Consider the following 20484-nt stretch of genomic DNA (forward strand, 5'->3'; position numbering starts at 1 on the left):
TGTACCAAACCAATGTGAAGAACCGTCAACGACAGGGTGGCCCCCTGCTGTGCCTCCTCACATTGCCAGCTTTTGAGCAAACAAAACAGCACAGAACATACCGCAAAGATGACTTCCAACTGCTTTGGACTTATAATCTGTGCCTGAGCAAAAAGACAGAGCTCAGAAGTGCTGAAGGGGGCTATATTAGGTATGTTATACAGTGAGGGAAACCGAAAGACCACACAGACTTAAAGAAAAAAAAAAGGAAAAATAGCAGCATGTGCTTTGCGTTTGTCAGTGATGTTATACAGAGCTAGGGTCTTGAGTCATGAATATTAGTTCCTCTTCAGTTTCTTCTCTCCTCGTGGTCACGTTGTTGTGAAAATGCTACAAATTTTTGATTAATCCAATGTAGATATTCGTGATACGAGGCAAAATGGAGCCGTCAAGTAGTGACGATGAATTTGTCGTTCTCTCACTTCTTTACAGTTGAAAAAGTTAAAGTAAATACTGGATCCATCCCGTCTGGTGTAATGAACAAGGAGAGTTTCACCCTCCGTTAAAAGAGCTGCAGAATTATCCCAGTTGTTTTTAGCTTAGTCAGTCATTGCACTGGACCTGGAGCCAGTTTGATCCAATGACTCTGCATCCTTTACATTTATAAAGTGGTACAAAATTAAAGGTCAAATGCCGTTTTGGATAATGAAGTCTGCATTTACTGTGGCTCTAAGTAGTCAAAAGAGTATCCAAAAAAAAAAGAAAAAAGTAAAGAAAGACAAATAAAATCAAACTTGTTCAGCCTAACTAACCTAAACATAGGTTTAGTTGGTGTGGCTGCCTCTTGACTTTGTTATTGTAAATAACTGAATTGTAACATTCGCTTTGGATAAAAGTGTCTGCTAATGCATAAATGTAAAGAAGATGTAATGATGAATACTGATTTCACAATTAGTGAGAAAATATGATTGATGTGATGTGACATCCTATTTATTTTAGAAAGTGCAATAATTGCAGATGGCAATGTATGGTCCTGGTGGGAAAAGGCCATTAATCTTTCTAGACATAAAAAAAACAAAAACATACATAGATCCAGAAGTAGCACATTGTACAGTTCATATACTGTATGTGCGCAGAGCACCAGGAGACACACGTGTGCCATTAAAAATAAACATTTTGATGCCTGATACCTAATTACTCGTAAAATACTCCTCTGGTATATTCTGATATTAGTGTTAGTTTGATCCTGCCAAACACATTTCATCTCAGGATTTGTAGTCCTCATTTAGGGGATAAAGTTAGTCCAAAAGGTTAATTTATTCTTTTGCCATCCATTCATATTGTTTGAAAAATAACTCAGAATGAACTGTTTTAGCGATACTACACTTGATCCTATAATGGCTTTTAAAATTGTTGTGAGGTTGATATCACGCCACACTGAATTTGTGCAATTGGGTTTGCTTATGTGCCGTATTATCCTGCTATACCAAGTCTGCTTTTGTGTGCAAAGACCCTGCACACTAACCCCTCAGGATCACGTTTTTAGGGACATATTTTTAAAGTTAGCCTCAAAATTCATGTCTTAGTCCATCTGTTCAACATGACAAATCTTTCTACGTTTTAAAAACACATTTTCAAGATGTTCCAAAATCATAGCAAATCATATCAACAATACAGTAACTCTTATAATACCCACTTAATAGGACTCCGTTTAATGAACACACAGCTGTGAATGTACTGCAATTAAAACTGCTGTAATTGGTTCACTTTATTTCAAGGGCCTAAAATGGGGGGAAGGATTATGCTGGATTATAATAGATTTCTATAGATTTTAGATTTCTTTAGATTTGTAACTTTAAACCAGTCGGTTCACAAACAGTCTGTAATGTGCATTAATGTGAGAGGGAGTAGTTCACCATGATCAGTAATCCAGTCCCAGCTCAGAGGGATTGTTTCTCACAAGATGGCGCTCCCATCTGGGCATACATACCTGTGTGACACTTGCAACCTTCACATTCTCTACATAAGACTGAGATTACACAGTTATTTCTACAATGTCTACATCACAGAGAATTTGGTGAAGAAATATATGCCAGTTGTTTTAGATTCAGAAATTGCGCAGATGTCTTCTTGTCCAAAAAAGTACCATAGTATCGATTAACCACGAGTTAATAAGTTTGAATGAGCATTCCTAATCTGTAATAACAAATGAGTGTTGTGTGGATGTGCGAGTGTATGAGCAGGTCACTGGAGTGTCTCATTGCTAGTTTAGAGCTGCTGGAGCAGAGAAAAAGATGGAAACGTTTGCAATTTGAAACCTTGTTAGGAATTTATGAAGTGCTAAAATGCTTTCTCCCTCGAGAGCGTCCAAGCCAGCTGCCAGTGCCACTGTGAGCCGTTCAGTGAGGAGCCTCGTCACCAGGCAGAGATGGCAGGCACAGTACACACAAAAATACTGTGCCTATGCCTGAAATACAAACAAACTCTGTCTCTCACATCTGCTGGCTTGGCTTCCCTTTACTCTGAAATCAAACAGCTGTAGATTTCAATGGTGCTAATTGGTCCAACATTGACATTTATTACCCTCCTTTCCTCTAGAGAATGCTCTTACACAAAATGCATTTAATGTCCTCTTTACTGTGATGCTGGTTTAAATTGAAGCTTGAACACGATCAAGGCAACTGACCTTATTTCATAATTCATGGTAGTGCATGTTAATTTAATGTTCTCAAGATCCCACGGATAGGAATACCCTAATGAATCCAAAATGACTGATGATGATCTATGAATAGACACACCTAAAGAGCGACTTCATAAGAATACTTAGAGCTTTCTAAATTTAACCAGTTTTGTAATTAAATAAAAACAATTTTGAATATAAAGAACAAAAAATGCCAAAGGATCTGGATCTATTTCATCATTTAGGCTGATGTTTCCAAGCTTAGTTTAGAGGAAAAAAACGGAGTTCAAAAGTGACCTGTATTCAATGAAATGTTTAAGAAATGCATAACGCAGACAAAAGGGGAAAAAAAAAAGCTTAATAAGAATCAAACAAATACAAGGTTGTAATAACAAACATCTTGTGTTTTCTCTTTTCCAGTTTTCAGTGAAGATCTGCATTCCAGCCTATACTTTGTCAATGCATCTCTGCAAGAGGTAGTATTTGCCAGCACCACGGGGACGTCGGTTCCCTGCCCTGCTGGGGGCGCACCACCTGCTTCGCTGCGGTGGTATCTGGCTACCGGCGAGGAGATCTACGATGTCCCCGGCATCCGCCACGTCCACCCTAATGGAACCCTCCAAATCTTCAACTTCCTGCCATCCAGCTTCAGCAAGCTGATTCATGACAACACGTACTATTGCACTGCCGAGAACCCTTCTGGCAAGATCAGGAGTCAGGATGTCCACATCAAAGCCGGTGAGTCTGCTGCAGAGGGAGGACTTTTGATAATGGTGTTGAGGAAAATAGTGAGAGAAAAGCTAGTATGGTGTGCACTATACTAGAAAAGTAATTTCAGAGTAGTGTTGGCAGCTGATGTAGATTAAAAATGTGTGTGTAAAAAAAAAAAAGCCATGTATCCAAGACAGAGCTAGAGGTCAAAGTTTTCGCTGTAGTGTTCAGATCCGAAGTAGGAGGAGCAATCTCCCAAAAAATAGGCTCTAAATTTTACCCACACACAATGTAACCAGGCTCAGAGCTGAAGCACTCTGTTCACTTTAATACCGAGCTACAACTTTTTCCTAAACATAACCAAGTACATGTGTTTTTGTATGCTAACCCAACACTGACAGAAAACCAAAAATACTAATAGAAAACTAAAATAATGCTGAAAACTATGATATTTTGGACATGAACTTTTGCATTTTAGTTGCAAGTCAAATAGCCTAGATTCAGACACTGCAACATGGTTATGAGGTTTGTTGCATTATATAGTCCTCCTCCTGATTTCTGACAGCCTTTCAACAGGAGGCCTGTTAAAACAAGGGACAGATTTACAAGTGGACCTCCAAACTTGAGACTCCTAGAAAGATCATTTTCAACTAACTATATCTTTCATTGACTGCATGTTGCTGTGGTGGTTAGCACCGTCGCCTCACAGCACAACATTAACCAGTTTAGCTAATATACATTTCTAGTGAGTCTTTTGTCTCTGTTTAACATTTAGGATACCATCTAAAGAAAAATGTTAAATCAACTGGAGCCACTGGCCCCCACTTGCCTTCTTTGGCAAGTCTCTACAGTCAGCTGCTTATGTCCCTGGCATTGTAGATTTGTTTTCTTCTTAGATGATGTTTTGATCATGAGCCTGAGTGTTACAAAGCCTTCCCAAGAAATATGCAATAATCTAATTGATCCCCTGTGAATGAGACTGACATTTGTTTCTGTTTTTTCTTCTTTAATAGTTTCACGGGAACCCTACACAGTCAGAGTGGCAGACCAGAAGGCTATGAGAGGCAGTGTAGCTGTCTTCAAGTGCATTATTCCTGCTTCTGTGGAGGCCTACGTCAGCGTTGTATCATGGGAGAAAGACACAGTTTCACTCAGCTCAGGTACAACAATTAAACCTTCAATACTTTGCTACCAGATAAAAATGGAACTTAACGTACAATATTTGAACCTAAAAAATGAGCTGAAAATGATTACATTTGTACTTTTGCACAAGGTGTTCCAGTCCTCACAGAGCAAAAGGTCAACTCAGATTTGTCTTGCAGAGACAGAGAGCAGTATTTCTTTCTTTTGGCTGTTTTTCACAGCCCCTTCTCCGATTTGCTTTGCTCTGTACTCTTTGGACTCTATGTGCTGTGTGAGTCATCTTCTTATCTTTTTACTGTTGTAGTCTGCCATTACTTTGGCTCTGCAGACTGTACAAGCTATGTTCTGTCGGTAGCCAGAGGATGTTGATAACTGTCACTTTGGATCACTGGGTTTCTCGTTCCTGGACACACTCCTCCTCAGCCAACTCCATTTAGAGTCCAGTAAGGGGTAAAGTGGCAAAGTTTACATAGCATCGACCTAGTTACCTTCCTTGTTTGAATCCAGCAGCACACCATGATAACACAAGACACCAGAACATTCTGAGGGTTGAATTTTTACTCAAGGTAAATAGGATGCTTATCTCTTTGATTGCTCCATGTACTGCCCGCTGGCTGATTCAGCTTCATACTGGGGCGTTCAGGGACCTGTAAGTGAGCACTTGATGTCATTTGACTGAGGGCAGAATCTGGGACGGTGTTTTGGTGGCATTTTAAATGTGTCTGCTCAAGCATGAAGATGTGTCTTCTGATCCATGCCACTGTCTTATTTACTCGAGGTTACTCGAGTTACTTGCTGCGAGCTGCAGGTTGAAGACATAGCCTGATGTTACAGGCAGCGAGCAAATATACAGCATGCAGATATGAATCATCTACACGTCGTTTACATGTTTATCTAAAAAATGTGAACTGAAAAAGGTGTCCAAAAGTTTGTTTGCATGAACTTGGAGGCATATCAAAAACATCTCTTTGCGTATGACTATGAAAATAAGCTTTGTTTGGTACTTCTTGATTTAAAATAAATCAATTCTTGCCAATTAAATCAGCTCTCTGCTTGATACGGCAGCCTATAGAATGCCATGTGAGGTTTTTATTGGATTTTACTGTATTTTCTGTGTTCTTTTGAGTGCTTTCGCAAGCGTTCAAAAGAACAACGATATTGGATTGTCCGTGTTTACTCCAATAAGTATTGGAGCAGGCGAGTGCTGTCAAAAGCAGGAACACACGGTCAAAATCACTGCTGCTCGGTGATAAATATTTGATGGTAGATTCTGATGCATGAGCGGATTCACCTCGCACTGTTATGGAGAGGCTATGTTTACTCAAGGAGTGGGGGTTAGAAGGAGGTGTGTGTGTGTGTGTGTGTGTGTGTGTGTGTGTGTGCTCATAGGCTCAAGAACAAGGGAGAGACACCATAAGGAAACCAAACAGGGCTTGACAATGGCAGCTGGATGCAGTTTGACCCAGCCCAGTTTTTTTTTTAAACTTTTTTCGCAGCCTTTCTTCTTTTTTTTGCTTTTCATAAAAGAAGATTCGGCCCCAGTGGGGAGAAAATAAAGCTATCCTACAGCTGCACTGAATTATTAATTTCAGGTTTTTGTGGGGAATGGTAACATCGAGTGCACTTGTCTACCATTGTACATCAGAATGAGAGCCAAAAAAAAAAACTGGTCTTGAGATATTACTCTTAGGAGACATCCAAATAACAAAGAAAGCAAAAAAAATTCAATTAAACGGCAGATAATGTCACTTTCGTATTATGCAACTGTCAACGAACTACCATTGTTTTCAAAACTCTGAAGCAGATTAATCTTGTCAGCAGTGCTTGCTTTACAACTTGAGGTATAAATGCGCTTTTTAGGATCAGCATGCTAACTTGTAAAGAATAAACTGACGTAAACCCCAGCCGCTGAAATCTTCGACTATGCTGCGAATTGCACGAGGGTCTAAAATAGATGCATAATTACAAACTAGGCCCTGTCTTAATTAATCAGCTGTGATTGAAAAGTTAATTACAATATGAATTACCTTTCAGAATGAGGACTGCTTAGTAGTCATTTGAAGCGGCCTGTTCAATGTGAATGAGCACGATGCAGGCTCACCAGGTCCTAATGTTGCCACTAACATACCATTAACCCGTCATGAATTTTAAAACGCATCTCGCAGCACGGGCTTTCAAAAGCCCGTTTCCGTTCCCCTCCTCGCTGCTTTTGATAAACAATTGACAGAGCTAATAGAGAGATGAAAGAGGAGAGAGAAAAAAACAAAACAAAGAAAGTAGAGCGGAGAGAGGAGGAGTTGAGCTGTGCCCTTCTATGCTCCTGCCAGGATTTATATGATGGACCTTTTATTTAAATGCAAGTGTGGGTGTTGGTGCTGTCGTGTGTGCTTTTTGTGCATCAGGGTGCACACATTTATGTCTGCGTAGTTGCTTTTTTGCTGTGCGCCCTTGTGTGTTTGCATGTCAAGTGGCCATGCTTTTGAAAAGGGATAGAGCTGAGATGGTGTGTGGTTTTTTTTGTGTTTGCCATCCACCTTCCTTTTGTCTCTCCTCATACATGATACAAGGCGTCGTAATGAGCTAGGTGGCCTTGGTAGCAGACAAGAGCTTTAGCAAAAGCAGTGCTCGGATGTGGAATGAGCTACAAACAACAAGATGTTCCTGAAACCTTGTATTCTCCTTTAAGATGCATGCAGTTAACAGCTGCGCATGAATTCAGTTTCTTATTGAGGTAAGACCTTGGACGGTTATGTTGTCCAGGTATAAAATATAAGTTGTAATCCATCAGCTCATTGATTATTTTCTCGATACTTATTTGATGTAAATATATGAGAGAAAACTTTTGACAGCCTTATTATTTTCCTGTTAATCATTATATGTATATGAATATGTAACTAAAACTCCAAGATACAGTAGCATTGGACTGGCTGCTGTTTTCCCCCAACATCCCCATATTATTTCTAATATAAAAAAATACTGAATCTAAATGTGTGTGTGAGTCTCACTTTTCAGTGAAACCGTATGTGAATGAAATAGTCATTTGTCAACTACTTTGTTTGGATATTTGGCTGAGGGGAATGTTTTTTAGACTTTTACGATAAGGAAGCTACATCTCTTTGAATTTTGTACAGCTGGCTAAACGTAGCAAGACATTTCAAGTTAGGACCACGTATGGGGAGAGGATGGGAAAAGAAAAGTTGGATAGAGGTAGAGAGGTCTTCTCTTTCATGGAGAAATAGAGTCTCTCCTTTGTAATAAACATGCAGGCTTTTCAACTGTACAGGCTGGCGATTAGGCGAGGACTAGACAACAGGAAGCTTTATTTTGTATTAAGATGCAGGCTTGGTATGTGGCCAAGGGGAAAGGATGACTCTATAAGTACTTCTTTCTACCTTGATGTGACGCCATCTTACCATTCCATTGCTCTGATGACAGTTTCATGGAAATATTCTTTGAAATATCAATGCAATTTTTAATCCATACTTTGATTTAGCCAAAGAAAACATACTATGTCCACATATTGTATTTACCAACTACTTCTTTAATTATTTAATGTCATACAATGTGTTCTTATATCAGAAGAGGTGAAGTGAACAACATTAGTTATTCAGCCCAGTTGTGTCCACATTTTTAAAAAATGCAGTTGTTTCACTATCCAGGGTTATAAATTGTGAGATGTGTGGAGGGAGTCGCAACCAGTGACAATGTGTGGTTTTCCAACCCCAACATGTAGATGACTTAAAGGTGTACACAGATTTTTACGGGGTTTAACACCATCATCATTTCACCCCCTGGCCCCCGGTTAAGGCAATTTAGTGCTCGTAAAAAGTTTCGGCTGTCGAGATATTATGTCGCGACAGAATTGGAAATGTCATCTTTGGTGGAATGGGAACTGTATCGCTGTAAAGAACTGAGAATTGGAAACATAGCAACTGTACATTCTCTAAAGTTTTGTTGAGAAATTTCAACACATCATGGACCAACATAGCTAATGTCAGCAATTATCATGAGATTGTACTAGATTGTTTTCTTACAATGACGTCTATCAAGAAGTAAAGTGTAGATGGTTGGTTAGGGGGCTTCAGTATGGCAATGGTATTGCTTGATGGCAACGATGCATGCTGACATACTGACAAAAACAGTTTGAGGACCACGTTAAAGAGAGTAAGCTCTGCCACCAAAGTCCGCAGAACCAAGTCCAGCTGCGCAAATGTGGGATGTTTGAGCTAAACATGAACTATCTATGGAGACCCCACCTCAAGAGGCCTTGTGGAGTCTTGCCATTATATCAAGCAGGTGGTTTTCATGGTGTGGCTGATGTAAATATTGATGAGTATTTTCTTTAAAACTACACATGATTATTATAATGTAATATCGGACTGGATCCATGTCAAGCTTCCATAGCTGGACCACACAACTGACTAATTAAAGAAAGATGTTCATGCATATAATATACATAGTATCACCTAATACACTATTTGTTCCTTATGGAAAATATAACTTTCTGGCATTGTTTATGTAAGACTGTTGGGAAAACGGTCCTTTTATTTTAAAACACTTTTATTTAATTATGTCATGCTTCTTTCTGGATTGTTCAATTAATTTTTTTTTTTACCCTCTTCTTTTCTTTTCTCTTCTCTTCTCTTCTCTTCTCTTCTCTTCTCTTCTCTTCTCTTGTCTTGTCTTCTCTTCTCCCCATCCTCCTACGCTGGCCTTGACTATTGGACTTCTTCTATTTTCCTCTCATCTCATTGCATAATCTGCTTGGCTCAGTGCCCTAGTCAATTTCCTGCTGTGTACAAAAGGCTGTTTTTTATTTGCTTTATGCAAATAAGTCCACCCAATACTTACAGCATCAGTTAAAACAAATCTCTAGTTACATTTTTCAGCCACACACATGTCGAATTCCCAACTGGTGAAAGTGATTCCTCACTCTTGCATTCTGCTCACTTCTCTCTCATGGGTTCTTGTGAGTGCTTATAGAGGCTAATTAAACAGTTTGCTTGCTAATAGAATCACAGTCTGAACCAGCCACTGCAATGTTAAGGAAGTCTTCAAAGGGGCTACTGTAGGTGTTTGGCTTACAGCATCACTGCTCGGAATTTATCATGCCAGTGATGTGCCACTGCCTCCATTTTTTACTGAGATTGACAGTGAGGGCACCGAAAGGCAGGCAGAGATATGGCTGTAAATTCAACACGCCCAAAGTCAGGCCAACCTTGAAAGGAGGGCACAGTGGTAGAAATTAGCTTGTGCGGAAAGAAGATGCAATGAAATGTAGAGAGCGAAGAGGGCAGATTAGAGAAAAGGAAGTGAGCAGAGAGACGAAGGAGGAGATTTAAAAGGTACTGAGCAGAGTGGGTGAAGATTTTTCTTTGGTAAACAACAGACTGCATTATGTTAGCAGCATGACTTTGCCCTCTCTTTTCTTACTCTTTTCTTCTTGCTTCCTACTTTCTTTATTCAGTCTTCCTTCATGTGCTTTCCTTCTCCCACAGATTTCAATTTCTCCTACTCGCTCAAACATGGTTTGTTGATCTTGTTGTTTGGAGGGTAGAAAGTGGGTCACGGCTCAAGCGCGAGTGCATGATCCCTGCATGTAACCACATAGAAAATGGGAGTCAGATCTAATGTAGATACTTACATGAATGTGTGCTTATACAGTACATATTTGGTACCAGACTCTGTGTTCGCGGGTGGATGGATGTTTCTTTATTTTGTACACTCTACTCCACCCATCCTGCAGAAAAACCTTATGAAAACAACACAGCCCATCATTTTACACCCCCCCCTCCTCCAACACAGATCAGCAGTTAGTGAAATGCTGACCCTTGTCTTTCACTGCACCCGTTTTCCCAGTCCACTCACACTCAGCTGCCTGAAAAAACTAAAGGAGACGGGGGGGCTTATTGCTTGTATTTTTCCACAAAGGTGCTATTGTTGTGTATTTATCTCCCAATAAAAGCATGGTATTGTTTATACCAGTGAAAGAGAATGTAGTTTTTGAGATAGTGTCTTGGAAGTATTTTGGGTTGGGGGCCTGGGGGCACTCTTTTGAGAGAAATTTATTTTTAAAAAAGCAAAGAAAGAAAAAAAAAAATCAATAGCTGTGTGCATTAATCACGCTGCTGCCACACAGAATTATGGGTACGTGACCTGAAGAATGCATTTTGTGCATTTGCAACATATGAGTGCTGTGTGAAGGGGAGTTTGGGGAATTGGAAGAGGACGAGACAAGACCCTTTTAGCAAGAAGTGACATTAGTGCAGAGATAGCTGAGGGTTGTTGTTTTTTTTAAGTACATGCATTGTGTCCACAGTGTGTTGCTTTTTTGTTGAAGAATATGTAAAGCTAACTGCTGGGTAGCATTCATTCAGTTTTACATTGAAAGATTTTATTTTACAGCTTTTAAGATGGCTGAGATTACATTTAGATTTTTAAGCTTTTGCAATAAGTTGTTTATTCTTAATACCACGGCTCACATTTTTAGTCCTTTTATTTTACTACTTGGTTTCACATCAAGGCTCAGTAAGAGATTTTCCATTTGGAAAGAAAGAAAGAAAGAAAGAAAGAAAGAAAGAAAGAAACCTTGCTCTCCTCTGACTTTCTCTTTGAGCTGCTGCTGTTTGAATTCTCCATCTTATCCGTGCTGAGGGCTTGAGGACGTGATACATATTTGATAAGGATCGATCGGAGGGTTACTGAGACTGAGATGGAGGGAAATCGATCTTGGACTGGGCATCCCAAAAGCATCTTAAACCTAAGGTGATCTTTAGAGCATCCTTCTTGTTCAGCTGCAGAGCCAAAGACTTGTTAATTTTATTGAAATACAATGCAAATTGTAATTCTTTCTTACTTTCACATTCTTGTTCACCAGTAGAACAATTTAGTGAAGCGGCAATACAAGAAGAGAGCTTGTTCTCAGCTCTCAGATTTGTTTAATGTCTTATCTAAGGTTCATGCATTATATTAAGCCATCTACTCAGGATCACTGCACATAAAACAATAAAGCAATCTGTTTAGTGACGGGAGACTGAACAGCAGACAACATTCTGGCATGGTGGCTGTGATTCCCAGCTGATACTCCATACGGATTGACAGAATCAACAACTGTTGAAACGGGCATCCTTCCATCAGTGTTTACCAATAAACAGTAGCAATATGGCAGCCATTAGGCTGTTTAGGCAGGGAATGATTAGGGTGGTGATGGCTCGGCGCAATGGGAGACTGAACATGCTCTCATCTTTAATAGGCAATTTGGCTATGGGGGATGCCTCTTTGTGTTTGACTTGGACTGAAGACAGAAGCTTAAATGAGCACTGATTTGGAAGAGTGCGCTGTCAGTACGATGCAGTAATGTAGTTTATGGTGATGTTATAAATTTGTATGATGCAGGCCGATGAGATCTACTGAAATTAAGTGTAAACTATCAAGACTGTATACAGTTTAACTTTATTTTGGATCTTATGAAGCGCTGTTACAGAATCAGCTCATTATCAGTTTGGAAACAAGAACTGCACGTTTGCACACAGTGAAAGACAGTAATAGTAAGGGACGAGTTATGTCGCTTGCTCAGAAAAAAAGTTAGAAAAATACGGATTTATAGTTCGGAAAGCTCAATCAGAGGTAAGCGTTCATCCTACCAGAACTTATGGATTGCTGTAGAGCAGCACTTCTGGACTGGAACTGGGCCAGAACCAGCCTGGCATGGAGCCAGAACACAGATTAGTAATAGGCATGGTGTGAGCTAATTACAGCCAAAACAAGCAATTTATTTCTGTTTATAACTCTCCTGGATGTGGGTTTTTGTGACAGGCGGTGGAGTTTATGTCCATGTGTTCTCAGCTGAATCATTGAGGTAACTGGAGACAAACTGGTGAGCGTAGTCACATCCCATAATGCAGCAGTGTCTGATACGATCTTGATAGTGACTGATTAGAGTAAAAAAGGCACTTAATAACTCAAGTCACCCTGCTGACCCTAATAGGGATTTTTCCCTCCATTATTTCTTCCTCATCTCCCATCCAATCAAGGATTAATACATGCTCCTATTCCTCTCCCAGGGTGGTAAATCTGGAAAAATACAGTAAATCACTTTGAGCCTCTTCACTTTCACATAGCGCCTCGGAGCCTCTGGCCCCATGCTGGGCATCTGTAACACTGATTAAACATGATCATGGCTTTAGAACACCTGCTGGACACCAATCAGAGGAAGAGATATAATTGAGTGCCTTTGCTGGATTGGCATATTTCACATTTATCTCATAACACGCTGTCACACAATCCAGTTTACTTATGACAAAGAGTGTAACGGAGCCTGTAAAAACAGTATCACGAATACTGTGGGTCAGAAGGGGGCTGTCTAGATTCTGAGAAAATTACCACATTATCTCAGCTTGGATTTGATGGCTACAAATTTTACCAGACAGCAAGTATGGTATTTGAAAGACACAAAATGTTTTTTCCTGTGCTTGTTCGCCCGCATAGCTCAGCGGTAGATGATAATACTTGACTAGAGGAGAATTTATTCTGTCACGATAAGTTAAATAAAGGTTATTTTAGACATGTATTGATTAGCCTAAAACAACCCTAACATGGACTGACATGGAGTACGCACATCTGAGAGTCAGGACAAATATTATATGTGGCATGTTTTAAATACATTCACCATGAAACTAGAGATGAGGATGCTAGCAGCTCTGCTCCTGACAGCGATTAACCTAGTCCTGATAACACTTGTATTGTATTAAAGTCGGATGAAGAATAACAAGTATTATGAATAAATGTCCAGTTTCTAGTTTTCATCAATACAAAATGACTAAATTAAATGAAAAAATAGGGACAAAGATCAGAACAATTTCATTTTCAGTGTTTGCTGTTATTCTGGCGTGTTATGCTCATTTAGCTTGAATTCTAATTTTGTTTCAGAAAATGTTGTAACCCTAACCCATTCATAGCAAAATAAATTTCTTAAGCTCCAAACTGTTGCCAGCAATCATTGTAAGAGAGCTTTACAATCATTATTATCCCCATCACTGTTATCATTATATACTTTTCTTCATTAACTATTGCATCTATATCAAATTGACACCAGATAAGCTGTTCCTGTTGCTGAAAACATCATTTTGAGTGTGCAACACTGAAATATAATTTGCAAATGTTCATTTGAGGGTAAAAGAGTACAGGGGTGATAAACCCATAATGTCTAAAATATTACAGGCTTATTGTACCATATTAGTTTCAGCTAACTCCACTTGTTTTCACCAAACTATTCTCCAGATTGAATCCCTCAGTAGCAACTGACGAACTGACTTCACAACAAGGTGACCCTCCATCAAATGCTTGATGTCTGAGGCATGAAGCGTCATTATTTTTCTTCAAGGCTCGTTTTCTCTTCTTTTGCCTCTTCTCTGGCATTAACCTTGTGAATGCACTCAGATACATACGAACAATCACACACACACTTTGTCTTCTTAGAGCCTGTCTTTGACCTCACCTTCCCATAGCACAGCCAACGACTTAGATCCAAACACCCAAACTCCCTGCAGACTGCTGCTAAGTGCCTGTGGTAAAAACAAGGGGGCTGGCAGGGCAACAGGGAGTCTGTTTCTGAGATCCCCTTGCTGTATGTTATATGATCAGGACCGTGTGTGTGTGTGTGTGTGTAGGTGTGTGAGTTTAAAAACAACTGAGGTTATTTGTCTGAGATACTTATAATTATTCTGTTACTGTGTTACAATGAATTACAATGAATTTATCATTTAAAGATTTGCCTGGCATCATTTCTGCAATAGGCTCTTAAATCTAAGACGATGTGCCAGACTGAAACATTCATGATGGAGTGATGCAAATTGCAGGCTTTGCTCTCCAAGTGTGGCCAGTCACACTGTCATTTGTGGCCGTGACGTCACAAAGTGACAGCCACGAACGGAGTGGCCTTTTGACAGACGCAGCCTCCAATCTTCACATCAGCGTAGGAGGTGAGCTGGCCAATCAGAGCCGAGCACCCATCGCTGCACACGCTTATCACCTGCACACAGCTGCTGCTGCCCCTCTGAGCAAGCAAGAGGAGAGGATGGAGAGAAAGGAAAGAAAGAGAAAGAATGAATGGTGCTCCCGAGACAGCAGGGGATTTGTGTTCTGTCGTTGCACATTCATTCCCACATATTTTCTTATAATCTCTGAGGAGTTCATTTGAAGCTGTTATTTTTCTAGGTACTATGATCTACATTTGTTGTTTAATTTAAATCGGTTGAAAAATCCTTGTTCATTTTTTTTGTTGTTGTTGTTGTTGTTGGTCAGATTAGTACTGTAAAAGCCCAGCAATGGTTAAAATTGGATTCAGGATGGAAGCATGCTTTGTGGGCCTTGTGAAACGAGAAGGGAAAGAGAAAGAGGGAGAGATAAGCTCAATCTGAATTGATTTTTGTGTTACTTTCTGCTGTACTTGAGTTTCCATAGCAACGTGGTCAGGTTCCCTCGGCCTCCTAGGGCAAGTGTAATTGTTGTCTGTTTCTTCCAGCCAAACTCCCCATTTCTCTTCCTTTCTCTTCCTTTCGTTTAATTTAGTTTCCTTTCCTGTGCTTTCCTTTGCTTTCTTCTGCGTTCCTCTGCATTCTTTTCCTGTCTTCTGTGTTTCTCACAGCAGTTGGAGCATAGTGCAGAAGTGATTTCTCTTGTCATTTTCTGCAGCTTCACCAACAGCCAGATGAATCGACTTTACATAATTTAATGTTCCTTGGAAAGGAGTTTTGAAAATTGTTAGTTTATGTTTATCTTACTGATGTGGCTAAAAATATGGCTTGATTTTAGAAGCTGTAGTCTTCTTCTCCTTACTTTAGGATTGATATTATTTTTCAACTAATGTTTTCTGATGGTTGGTAGTTACTGCTGTCACTATATGACCAGTGGTACGCTGCTGTGTGCATAAAAAGGCATTCGTAGCTGTTGAAAGCTATGAAAGAGCCTTGCCTGCTCAGCAAGAAGAGATGGGATGGATCTTGTGTGTATGATTAGAACTGTTGATCTGGAAACAATTATATTATGGCTTTCAGAAGTGAGCCTTCACGGTAGATCAGAGCTATTACGCTCAGTTATGCACAAAAGACAGAAAATCTCGATATCTCTGGAAAACATGCTTATTGATATCAGGACATTTTGGAGTAGTTGAGAAGTTTAAACAATTCTGTTAATATAAAGCCACACACTGCATGAAATTTGAGTGGACATTTTATTGGACATTGTTGCACTATTGCAATCATAGTGTATTGCCCTTCATAGGGATGAAAGTTAACTGTCTCTAAGATGTAAAATGCATTCTGTGCTCTATTTAAAGTCTCAGCAATAGCCTTGGACCTGCCCCAATCTGCTCCGTGTTTTCTGCTCCAGATCAATGCTAATTAAAACACATCTCCCTCAGGGACAGTGGGGAGGCTTGCAGAGAATCAGAAATTGCCATCAGAGGTTAGGGTTGATCTGGACCACATATTAAGTTGGGGAACCTTCCAAAATAACATTCAGGAAGCAGCTGGACCCACACGTCACATGTTTCCATCAGTGTTTCAGTCATCAACTACATTTTAGGTCTTGATGCTGATTGGAAAGTCAGTGTTTTATCTCGTGGCACACCGCATGTTAATTGGTTTAATAAGTGGTGGCAACGCTTTGTCTAATCACGTGCTTTAATGCTAATCCGGGTCAGATGAAGTTCAGCCACCCACTTCTTTTAGCAGCCATTTTTCATTAAAACACGGCATCTAAATCCAAGAGTGTGCACATGAACAGTTTACTGTACAATTAGCTGACAGATACAAGACTAGTAGAGCCCATATAGACCTCCTGGTTTAGTCTCCTGTTTGTCATTCCCCTCTTTCCTCTCCATCTCTTTCCGAAATGCAGTGTTAAAACAAGTAGAAAAAAAAAAAAAAGGGAGACATATTTCTTTGCATGCCTGGCGGACAGATAGGCGCTGCATAACTAGCAGTTTCCTCTGAAGTAGGGAGAAATCTATTTGCTAGTAGAAGCTGCTTGCATAATCCTTTAGTTACACTTGCCAGCTGTGAGCAAAGATATGGCACTCTGGGATTTGGCATGAATATCATTGGAAGGACAAAGAAATGAAACTGATAAGTGTTTGTGCACAGGGTCCTTTGCATAATCCAGGATAACTCCTAATCTGAGTTCTTTAAAATCATGCCCAAATAGATGTGGTGAGAAACCATTAATGAGAGCATACTGTTTGGGAAATGCAGCTTACCTCAGAAAAATCTGAGGATTTCAGCCACTCTGAAATCAGAGATGAGACTTGAGTTGTTTTGTTCAGATACATCCTGCTGAATGACAGAGTGAAATTCATATAAGAGCCTTTTGTGAGAAATGCACTTAAAGTATCCCTATGGCCATACAGTCTGCACTTGTTTTGGTTAACATAGTAAGAGTAAAATCCATATGAAAGCATTCGTCTTTCCTTGTGTTTCAGCCAACAGTGTGCACAGCAATAAAATAAAGAAAAGAAAGAAAAAAAAACACATCACTCAACTGCTTTCAATCCGTCCTTTCTCTCCCCGCCTCTCAGGGTATTTGTTTGCTCAGACTCTTCTGCCCGAGCACCTGCATTTTATACTACTCTGAAGGTGTTATTGGACAGTAATAGACAGCTGCTGGAAACTAGCATGCAATACTTGTATGCTACAGTGCGTGGGTTGCACAGTGAGGACCCCATGTTGTCAAATCAACAGAGCTCTCATGTCTAAAGGATGTTGAATGTGATAAACCAAGCTTCAGTACAAAGTGTTGTTTTTTTCTTATTATTGACATGTTTGTGAATAGCATTGTGCAAAATATTCAAACCACCAAATCTCTTAATACTTTAAACTTTGTGTGCTAAGATGCGTTAAGTATAATTGATTAAATTATACCGAACTTAAAAGAGTGCTCCACAACAATTAGGTCTAGTTTAAAAATGAAAGTTATTCTAGGGATTATGTGATTTTCCTACGGTCACTAACCCATCTAATTTCTACTTAAATTGTCAAAAAAAAAAAAAACATATCACACATATTATTTGATTTAATATTATTAGATTATTTTTGATAAACAGAAGCCAAACAGATATGATACATGAAGAGCTTTCTTTTTTTTGTAATCTGTTTTCAGTCTTGGAATGTGTTTCCCTAATGTCTTTTGACAGAAGCAGAACAATAAAGTATATGTGGGATTATCTGAAATTAATTTTAATATAAGGGGACTATGTTAACATTTCTTTCTTAAAAACTCGACGCTCTATAAGATGCAAGAACAAGATAAGCTTTGATTAGACATATATCAGGCTTTAATGCTTTTTTAAGTCTTGTTACATCCAGTATGTAGTAGTTTCATAATCCAAGCCTAAAATTATAAGAAAACAATTTTTAGGCAATTTTTTTGTGTGGGTAGTATTATGTGATGTGATTAAAAACCGTGAATGATGTGTCTAAAACTACGTAGTCCCAGACAATATATATGGTATGTACATTAATTCCGACCCCAACCATGCACTATCTTCTCCTAACCGTAACTGTTAGCAGGTGGCGAAGTAGAAAAGCAAACCGTTTTAAGGGAAAAGGCTGTGAAGGACAGGATTTGAATAAGCAATCTCTTGCTTGGAGGGGGGACTTATACCACCAACCAACCAAACCTAATAAGACATTTTTTGTCCAAGTGAGGAGTGGCGACTGTTTACATCATCATGTCACAACCGTGAATGTGTAGAAACATCATCAGAGGCGTGACAGGAGCTCTATCTCAGTAGAGAACTGCAGAAGCAAAACATAGTTATTGTCCAATTTTTGAGCCTTTTTTGTTCCATTGTGAATGTGACTGGCTTTTTAAAAGACCACTTCAGATTTGCTTCACTAGAGAATAATTAAAGATAAAGAACCTTTCTTAAACTCAAATTTGAACTGTGATAGGCCTTCTCTATGTAGTTTACCTAATAAGAAACACTTGAGCGGCATCTCTCAAGCCTCTAAGAGAACCATAGTTTGCTTGTTTTTTGCAGCATGGCTGCCATGGCTGTCTTGAGTTTACAGCTTGTCTCTCGTGCCCATGTAACATTAACATTTAATTATCCAGGGGAAACAATTGAAATATACAAAAAGGAAAAAAAATTGAAAGAGACTAAAATATTGATGCTGTTGCAGGTAGATGACTCAAAATCAGAGCGCTGCAATGAAAATGGAAGCCATGAGGACAGTGAGCAAGGCGAAGAGGGGAACACATCACTTGTTAAGCTGGGCTCTGAGGGGCTTGGGCGCATAATCAATGAAGTGAAGTGTGTGTTGTATCTGTGGCATTGAGTCGGCTTCACAGAAGCCAATCCTATTTATACAGGGTAGACAGGTCTGTTGCTATGCTCTTTGAGAAGGACTCCTTCAACTTGAGAAAGACAGAGAACATCCACTTTGGGTTCGTATCACACCTCCAGGGTGGACGGAACAAAAAGACAGCAGTCTCAGTGAGGAGAACTGCCTCCACATGGTGATGGATTCAATTGATTATTGATGATTTGATCCATTATACCATTAAAGGAAGGTGTTGACACCGGCAGAAATAGACTTTTCCCTTTTTCTTTTCTCTTTAGACAGAGGTGTGAATGCAGTCAGACACGTTGTTTGGCAGAAGAAGAGGTGCACACGAAGAGTGTGTTTTAACTATTTATTAAAAATTGTATTATTTACTATTTAGATAAACATTTCTAAAATTGCAGGTCTAAAACATGTAACTTACGCAGTTGGCTTTTTTTTTTCTCATCTCTAAATTCATAAAAGCACTTCAGAACTGCATTATTGGGGTTTTAGTGAAATCTGTTGATTAAAAGCTTGATGTCAGACCATCCCTGCTCTGGGTCCTTGTAATCACTGTCTGAAAGAAACGTTGTTTTTCTGTGTTCATTTGAAGTAAACATGTAGATAAACGAATGCTTATACAAATGAAGTTACTGTACAGAAAAGATTATTGTTCCCAAACAAGTCAATCAGATTGTCTCTTGGCCATGTTTTTTGTGTATTCTTGTCCAGCTGTCGTCTATTAGGCATCAGATTAGGGAGAGTGGTGTTGGATTAGCCAATCCAGAGCCAGAATCATTTTAGATTAGATTATGGTATATGGACATCTGGGACTCTGCAATGGCTCTGCTCTACCAAAATAACATTAAGTCAGTGTTACACAGCTAGACAGTACACAGACTGTAATCAGCCGCCAAGCAGAAGGAGGATGACAGCATTAAGACATAGACGGATGAGAAGCCCTTCGGTTTTACAACTTCCCAATTACAGCATGGCCCCAGACTGCACAACAAAAGCAGTGCTGCTCATAGCAGTCCGTATGAAGTCAAAATTACAAGGCAAGACAGGAGCTGTGTATGTGTCATGTGACTGCAGAAAGCCCGGAAAATCTGAGCTTGTGCAAAGAAGGTGATCAGGGCTCCAGTGCAGGCAGCCCTGTCTACTAATAATTATGGTTATTTTCTCCTCTTTTCCCTCCCGCTCTCTCTTTGCTCAGCGTTTGTGCTCAGGCCTCCTGGCAGATAGATGTGCAGAGATTACACCTTCTAATTGGTGCTAGTGGCTGTGGGACGGAGTGGTTCACTGTAGTTTAGTGCTGCGTAGACAGGTTTTTATGTATTGTAGATTTGGAGTAATGATGATAATGACTTTAGAATGGTATGTTTGTTGTGTGGCAATGAAGTGTACTAAAGCATGTAAATTATATCCAGTCAGGTACCCTTTACTTTCTCAGCAAATACACCAAATGCAGACTTCTGGGAGGTATGTAATAAATGTTTTATGCTAGACACAAGGTTAAATGAAAATGATAATGGCTGGTATTGATAACCAGTTCGTTAAAGCATAACCCTAAGGGGCTCCTGATTGTAACTTTTTCAGTGTCTTTATTAAAACTGAATGATGGGAAGATTTGATCTTAGATATTTA

General features: G+C 39.5%; 1 protein-coding gene across 2 annotated transcripts in view; it reads left to right on the forward strand.

Annotated features, from left to right (window-relative positions):
• Positions 1-20484, forward strand: part of dscamb (Down syndrome cell adhesion molecule b) — a 133484-nt gene that overhangs the window by 19489 nt on the left and 93511 nt on the right. For both annotated transcript variants that reach the window (XM_075473732.1, XM_075473733.1), the window contains exons 2-3: positions 3080-3397; positions 4384-4530. In XM_075473732.1, the coding sequence (XP_075329847.1) occupies positions 3080-3397; positions 4384-4530 (465 nt within the window). The remainder of the gene's footprint in view (positions 1-3079; positions 3398-4383; positions 4531-20484) is intronic.

Source organism: Odontesthes bonariensis, chromosome 9 (genome assembly GCF_027942865.1).
Source record: "Odontesthes bonariensis isolate fOdoBon6 chromosome 9, fOdoBon6.hap1, whole genome shotgun sequence".
Classification (NCBI taxonomy): Eukaryota; Metazoa; Chordata; class Actinopteri; order Atheriniformes; family Atherinopsidae; genus Odontesthes; species Odontesthes bonariensis.